At 51.0% G+C, this 8,240-nt stretch overlaps 1 protein-coding gene across 1 annotated transcript; it reads left to right on the plus strand.

Annotated features, from left to right (window-relative positions):
* Positions 1-3,718: 3,718 nt before the first annotated feature.
* TMEM74B (transmembrane protein 74B) lies at positions 3,719-4,700 on the plus strand. Its single transcript, XM_011384532.2, has one exon. It carries the CDS (start codon positions 3,757-3,759, stop codon positions 4,453-4,455), a length of 699 nt encoding a protein of 232 aa, XP_011382834.1. The 5' UTR covers positions 3,719-3,756; the 3' UTR covers positions 4,456-4,700.
* Positions 4,701-8,240: the final 3,540 nt, after the last annotated feature.

Genomic DNA, 8,240 nt, shown 5'->3' on the forward strand with positions numbered 1-8,240 from the left:
GGTCTCCCGGCGCCTCGCTGCCGGCGTGGGGAGGCCCGGCACAGGTACGCACGCGGAGAGGGGACTGCGGGGGTTGGCGGGAGGCTGAGGCCCGAGGCGGGGAGGGGCGGTGACGGAGAGCTAGCCTGACCTCGCGGCCGGGCCGAAGGACAAACGGCGAGGGGACCCGGGCGCACAGCGGTCCACGCAGAGCCTGGCCTCCCTGGGCCGCCTCGCCACCCTGCTACTGGTGACTCCCAGCCGGGTCTGCCCTGGCCTGGCTGCGTTTGTGGTCAAGGGCAGGAGCAGGCGGTGTGAGCGGCGGGCAGGCTGGCACGCGAGTGCGGCGGGCGGCCGGGCGCTGGCGCTTCCTGCGAGGAACTTTGGGTATAACAGCGTGGACCTGCGTGTACGTATGTACGCGCCCCGAGGCTTTGTGTACAACTCGTTCGTGTATCTGTCGATTGGGTTTTGTGAAGCTTCACCCACGTCCGCTGCGCGTCTGTTTCTCCGCGTGTTAGTGTGCGTGGGTGGGTGGGGTGCTGGGCTCCGGCGGATTTTCGTGGGTCTGGCTTAGATCTTAGCAGTCCTGGGTGGGTGGGTGAGTGAGTGAGTGAGTGAGTGTGTGTGTGTGTGTGTGTGTGTGTGTGTGTAACCAGCCCTACCCCTTTGTTGGTGTGGGTATCACTGTGGTCCACGGATCTATGGGTCACACCAAGTGGCTTCCCATGTCTGTGGGTACTAAGTGTGGAAACCGTCCCTGGGGGTGTGAGTGTAGAACTGGGGTGTGCCTTTCAGGTTCTTTTGGACTGCAGATGAAATTGGAGTGTAACTGGTGCAGTTGCCGGTGTGAGCAAGGGACCCCAGCGTCTGACTTGTCAGTTTGTTTCTGTTTCTGTTTTGGATAATTGACTGGGCGAGCCTTGTGTGACCGTGGGTATCTCTGAACCTGTATGAGAGACATGGTAACTCTGGGTGAGAGAGCTTCCTTTGTCTCTGCTCTCTTCTTAACTCTGGCATCCTAAGGAAAAAGTTTTGGGTTCCTGCTGGTGAAAGAGAGCTCTACTCTCAGAATTTGGGTGTCCTGGTTTCCTCTGGGATATGGAGGCATCAGTGTACCTGCCTGGGAAGGTGGTTCCTGGGCCACTCCAGGAACTGAGTTCTCTGGAAGGTGCTGAAGACCAGAGGAGGGGAGGTCATTTGGACACCCACTGGGCAGCAGTGGTCACTGCCAGTCCCTGTTTGTGGCTGAGCACTCAGGAAGATGCTTTTGGTGCCAAGAGGAACAAAGCCAAACAATGTACCACTCTTAGTTTAGTGGGAGTGGGAGTAGTCTGAGCAGGGCTTGGCCTTGAGTAAGCCTCATGAACCCCTGCATGGGAGGGGTTGTTTGCCTCCTGGGGTTGCCAGGCCAATCCTGGAGGCTGGCTGTGTTCTAAGCCCTCTCTGCAGGGGGCTGGGGACCCAGACACAATTCAGATGTGTCCCTGCCCTCAAGCTGCTCACAGTGACTGTTAAACAGTGGGATAAAGAGTCTAGAACGAGTGCTGGAAGAGCCAGGGGGTGGGGGGGGGGAGGGGAGGGTGGAATGATGCCACTTCTGCCAGAGTGTGAGTTTGCAGGTTTGTAGAAGATAACAATTCTTAGGGAACCTGAGTTCAATTCTGGACCCCCATTAGCACATCATGGGATCTTGGACACGTTTTATCAAATGTAGGTAGTAATTCCTGCTTATGGGACTGGTGAGAGATACTCCCAAGGGAAGTGCCTACTGTAGGGCCCAACAGGGAGTGTAGGTACACAGTAAACATTTATTAAATTGGAACTCAGGAAAAAGGAATGTGTTGATAGAAATGAGTTGTAAGTGGAAATAGGCTTTGTACTCAAATGAAAAGCCTTGTGTGTGTGTCCGATGCAAGTCCATGTTGGAAAAAAGATCAGAAAGATCAAAAAACGTGCCTTCTTTCCTGTACTGAGGCTCTCTGAATTTCATTCATTCATTCATTTCCTTCATTTTCACTTCATTTATTCATATTCGTTCACTCTCTATCATACACACATACACACACACAGAACCACAATGCACTGGAGAAGAAACTCAGGCATGGGAGTGCAGAGAAACATCTAGAATCATGTGTGTGTAGACATATTAGAGCATGTGAGTCACTCTGCAACTGGAGGTCTCTGTACAGTGTGGGGCCCTGGGGTGTATGTACTCCTGGGAAATCGGCGTGTATGAGGAACACAGTAGTTCTGTGGGATCAGGAATTCTACATGCCAGGTGGGGAAGGAGGCTGAGGTGGGACCTGTGGGGGAGAACACTGGATCTGCCAAAGGGAGGACTCCATTATCCACTCCAGCTGAGTGTTGTTATGAGGAAATGGGGGCCTAGGGTGGCCAGATTCTTCCTTTTTTTTTTTTTTTTTAAGGAAGCCAGGAATCTAAAGTTTAAAATGTAAAATCTGCTTTTTATGTATTGGCAAATACTTCACCAAAAACAAATGAACAGACCAGAAACAGAAAAAAAGCAAAACTTCTGTGAGCCAAATGTAGCCCACAGGCTGCAAGTTGATGGCCTTCAGCAAGAATGCACATGTGTTGTCTGTTTCTCTGTGTGGGTATGTTCAGGTATTGGGGAGATATCTCCTCTTTGAGCAGAGAGTGCCCCCTTCTACCCTGCGCAGCTCCCCTTCTGTGGTCCTCATCTAGCCCCCTTCCCCCCCTTCCACTGACATAAAGGCATTTGGCTTTAACTTTGGTCATGGCTCTCAAATACGCTCCTTTCTCTTAGCCCCCATCTCCGCCTCCCCTGACCGCATCAGATTCCTTCTTGGACCCCTGGCTTCCACTCTCTTTTTCCTCATTTGTCTGTCCTCCACTCAGCAGCCAGAAAGAGCTTTCTGGACCCTAGGCAGATGTTAGTACTCCCTGCCTGGCTCCTGTCTCACCTCCCTGGCTCCTTGGCCTGGCGTTCAGAGTCCTTTGAGAGCTGGTCCTAGCTGACCTCTGAGGCACCCCTTCCCCCTGTCCAGAATGCCTGCATCCACTCTCACTGTCAGGGGATTCCCTCTGAGGTCTGGCTCAAATGTCACAAATTTCCAGAGGCTGACTTTCTCCTTTTCGTTACCACACCACTTGCATCATTTCTACCCCTTCCCCCACCCCCAGTCATCCTCACTTCATCACAACGTCTATTAATAATGCCTTATGTGCATCATTTTACGAAATCCTCACATCAACCGTATAAGGAAGGCATTTTGCTTATCGCCATTTAACAGAGGAGAAGATTGAGCGTGGAAAAGTCACACTTGCCCAAGCTCAAGCAGTGAAGCTGGATTTGAACCTGATATACACTGTATCTAAATTCCCTCCATCATAATAATAGCTCATTATTAATACTGAGAATTTACTATTATGAGTGCTTTATATAGATTATCTCAATCCCTACATCAGGGAGTGGTAGTAGTATTGTCATTTAATAGATAAGGAAACCGAGGCCCAGAGAGGATAAGTGAATTCCCCAAACCCAGCCAGTGGTGAAGCAGGAATCTAGCACGGATCGGATTACACTGCTGTCTTTGTTTGAGTCCTTACCTTCCTCTCTGTCAGGCTCCCCAAGCTGAGAACTGTGCCTCACTCACCTGCACATTGCTTGGGGCCCAGTGTTATGTCCGACACTAGCAGGCCCTTGGTAGAGATTTGCTAAATTCAGCTGACTTTCTGTTTTCTCTTCCAGCTGCCTAGGGGCCAAGGGATGAGCAGGAGCCTTTCTTACCAATGGCATCTCCCCCTGGTCTGGAACTGAAGACACTGAGTAGTGGTTTCCAGACCCCAAGGAGACCAGCTCCTTTGGGCCCGGTGGCCCCACCCAGGGAGGGTGTGGAGAATGCCTGCTTCTCCTCAGAAGAACATGAGACCCATTTCCAGAACCCTGGAGATGCCAGACTGGACAACCCCTCCAACTCCCCCGGGGGTGTCCCCTCATGGCCCCGATCTCAGCCGGACGATCTGTCCCTGCATTCAGAAGAGGGGCCAGGCCTGGAGCCTGTGAGCCGCCCAGTGGATTATGGCTTTGTTTCTGCTCTGGTTTTCCTGGTGAGTGGGATCCTCCTGGTGGTGACAGCGTACGCCATCCCCCGTGAGGCCCGTGTCAACCCGGACTCAGTGACAGCACGGGAGATGGAACGACTAGAGATGTACTACGCTCGCCTAGGCTCCCACCTGGACAAGTGCATCATTGCAGGCCTGGGGCTGCTCACAGTGGGAGGCATGCTCTTGTCCGTGCTGCTGATGGTCTCCCTGTGCAAGGGCGAGCTCTACCGCCGGCCAACCTTCGTCCCTGGCAGGGGCTCTAGGAAGACCTATGGCTCCATTAACCTGCGCATGAGACAGCTCAATGGGGACGGGGGTCAGGGCCTGGTGGAGAATGAAGTTGTTCAGGTCTCAGAGACCAGCCACACCCTCCAGGGGTCTTAAGTAAGAGCTCACCTGATCTGTTTCAGCTCCAGGGCTACAAGCCCCACAAGGCCTGGAGTTTCAGACTGAGCTCTACACAGGGCCCTGAGGAAGGAGTCTTGGGTGCTAGAAGGGGACCTGGGGGCCTGGCTCAGGCTCTAATGGGGAGAGTGGCCCCCTGATCTGTTTTGTAGTTTGAGGTTTTGCATAAGGTTTTGTTTGGAGGATGGCTTCTGCTGCTAAAAATACACAAGTTTGGAAACTGCTGCCCTTGGAGGATGAGGTTTCTTGGCATTTCTGAATATTGAAAGCAGTTTGAAAGACTTCCATCCTGTTCCTGTGCCTTGGGGAATCCCAGGATCTCTGCTATCCTCACCAGCAAAGTATGGGTGTTGGGTGACCTTGGAGGGACCCTTTCAGCCCTGACCATCTAAGGTGGGAGGTAGCTTCATGAAGAGGGGAGAAGTCAGCACCCTCCTCTCTCCAGGCCTCAGTACCCCTAGGCCCCTCCAGTTCTGCCCTAGGAATGGGCACCCAGTATCTGCCTCTGGCCACTCCTTCAGGGGAGTGAGGTGTCCAGCAGGTGCTGACCATTCTCCGTGCCATTTTCTGCCCCAGCTTTGGCCACCACTGTCAGAGAGCCAGCAGCTTGCAGGGTCCTGCTGGAGTCCCCTAAGTCACTTGGTGAAGCCTGGTTAACTCTTAAGTTTGCTACAGCCTGGTTTTGGTCTTGAGATCAAATTTCTTGCAGTGACTAGACATTTCATAAAGTCAAGTGTACAGTTTTCACCAACTCCCTGAACAAGAGTGGTCTTTTATACAAGAAAGGGTGAGGACTTTGTTGTGTTTCTGTGGACACCACGTGAGCCTACATCACCTCCCCCTCCTTAATAGTAATCTCTTGGGCCTGACTTCATTCTGATAGCAGAAAAAAAATTTTTTAATGCTAAATTTGCAAACTTCCCCACCCCTTCTTAGCAGTAAAATGCAGTTCCACAATATTTGGGGAGGAATCAGGCACATTTGGGTGGCCTGGAAACACTCCAGCTACATTGATCACAGTTTGTTCTGTTTCTCTTGTGGAGTGTTTCCAGGCTCCATCCAGACTCTTTTTAAACTATCGACAAGGAAAGGAAGTGGGTCCTAGAGGGCAAGGAGATACAGGTGTTTGAGGACTGGGGGAGGCATTATCCAGTCTGAATGGCCCTAGAGGCCTTGCTTCCAGTACATGCCTTCTAGGCCACTGGTGTGAAGACTCTAATGGGGACATTTCAGTGAGACCCCTGACTCTGTGCAGGTCCTACTTACTCCATCTCAGTTGCCCATGTGGCCCATGGCTCCTGCCTGTCTCTTTGAGGGGAGAGGAGCAGGGAGTGGGCATGGGGTCTGTAGGCAAAAGCAGCCCTGATTAGCTGTAACCTGAGCCTTCAGTCTGGTGAGTGGAACATCTGGGCAGTGTAACATCACGGCATCTATGACAGATCAAATATCTGCTCCTGCTGGCAGATTTTGCCAGGAGCAGAGGGCTGGGGGAAGGCTGGAGAGGACAAGGGCTATTTGGCTTGGCCTGCCAGGTGCTGTTCTTGGTGTTGAAGGGGTGTGATTTGAAAAGAACAAAGCCTCAAGATGGTGAATGATCCACAAGTCAGGGCTTCCACTGATGTGTTCATTTCTCCTCAGCTTCAAGCAAAGAGTGCAGAAAGTGACATGAGCCATTCTAGATAAACTACAGTAAAATCGAACATCCCAAAAGATAAGGGCTAAAGCCTTTCAAATTTATCATAATAATAAAAATATCAATCTACGCCATAGGGATTACTGTGATGGTGAGGGACTCCTTTGGAGATGAAACATCTGAGACCAACAATTCCTATAGTTTAAATGCAATGAATTGTATTTAGGGGCTAAATCAGTTAAAACAGGGGTCTCCAACCCCCAGGCCATGGACCAGTTCCCTTTTGTGACCTGTTAGGAACCGGGTCACACAGCAGGAAGTGAGCAGCCAGCAAGTGAGTGAAGCTTCATCTGTATTTGCAGCCTCTCCCCACTGCTAGCATCACTGCCTCAGCTCCACCTCAGATCATTGGGAATTAGATTCTCGTAGGAGCACTGGTCCCTGGTGCCAAAAAGGTTGGGGACTGCTGAGTTAGAAGATTGAATACCAGGAATCTCAGGTTTTCTCTAAGCCAGAGAAGCCTGTTTTGCATCCTAATGCAGAAACTCCTTCAGAAAATGTGTGTAATGGATTGAAGCAGTCATCACCTTGTCAGTGAATAAGGAAAACTTGAAAAATGTCAAAAAAATATTTTCCCAAGATTGCAGCTGAGATCTTCCAGTCAGTGGATCAGAAACAGGGTTAGGAAGGAGTCAGGGAAGACTGTGGCATAGGGTGTCAAGAACTTTCTCTGCAGTTTTTTTTTTTGGGGGGGGGGAGGGGGTAAGGGTAGGTGTGGAGTGGTCCACGGGACCTTGTGGTCACTGGAACATTCCTAACCTCCAGAAAGTGCCTCTCCCACCCAACATGCTACTTGGGTCCCCAAATCTTGTTCTTCTTGGTGTATTAGAACAGATAACAACTTGGGAATGAGGAAAATCTGTATTTGAATCCAGGCTCTGTCATTTACTGGCTGTGTGGCCTTGGGCAAGTTACTTCACCTCTGAGTATCTTTATCTCTGAAGTGAGAAGAATAGAAGCTCAGGCTCAGGTGGGTGGTAAGAGATAAAACAGAGACCTGCATGGTATGATGGCTAGTCAGTGATCACTCTTCTTCCCGCCTCAGTGGGAGATCACTGCATTAAGCCTAAAACCTCAGGGCCACCCTTCTGCTTTCCTTCTCTCACACCTCTCATCCTACCGTCAGCAGATATTGTTGGTTCTGCCTTTGGAATCTGCCCACTGCCCACTCCTTGGCCACAGCTGCTTCACCCAGGTTGCTCTTTGGTGTCCTAATTTCTATCCTCCCCACCCTCTGTCCCCAGTTCATCCTCCACTCTGCAGCCAGATGGATCCCGTTAAAAGGTTAATTGGGTCAGGTCACTCTTCTGTTCAAAACCTTCCCACAGTTCCCACTCCAGGCAAAAGCCAAAATTCTCACCTCAGCCAGAGGTGGATTTACTGTCCAGGCCCCTCATTTACTTGCACAGGCCCCCAAGGCCCAGAGTCAAATTTTTGTTTTTAATTTTTACTTTTGTTAAGGACAGTCCCCTAAATTGCATATGCATCAGGTCCCCACAAACCTAGGTCCATCCCTCACAGTGGCCTATAAAACCGTGTGCAATCTGGCCCCTCAGCCTCTCTGACCTTACTTCCCACCTGTGCCTCACTCCACGCCAGACACACTCACCTCCTTGCTTTATTCTTTCAGGGCCTTGGTGCTACTTTATGTGGAAGAGGTAGAGGGGTCTCCCTAATGGCAGAAGACTCCTCACCCCCAGCCTTGTTGGGAGATGGCCAGCTTCTAGCTAGCTTTAGGGGACATTTGCTGGGTGTTTAGGAGCCTGTGAGATATGCCAGTCTGATTCTTTCTCACTTAAGGACCTTGAGTGCCCTTGCCTGCACCTTTGGAACCCCAGTATCCATCATCACATCGACTCACCTCAGGCATCCTCTGAGTCTCCCAGCTGAAAATGCCTGCTGCCTAAGATTCCACTATTATTGCTCCCTTCCTTGGGAATAAGCATTAACTTCTCTGGGATACTCTTTAAAATGTCCTCCTTGCATGTACACACCTACACATACACACACATGCACACATGCAGGAACACACACCTGTGCATGCATAGGCACACATGCATATACCTTGTGC

Source organism: Pteropus vampyrus, unplaced genomic scaffold, assembly GCF_000151845.1.
Source record: "Pteropus vampyrus isolate Shadow unplaced genomic scaffold, Pvam_2.0 Scaffold585, whole genome shotgun sequence".
Lineage (NCBI taxonomy): Eukaryota > Metazoa > Chordata > Mammalia > Chiroptera > Pteropodidae > Pteropus > Pteropus vampyrus.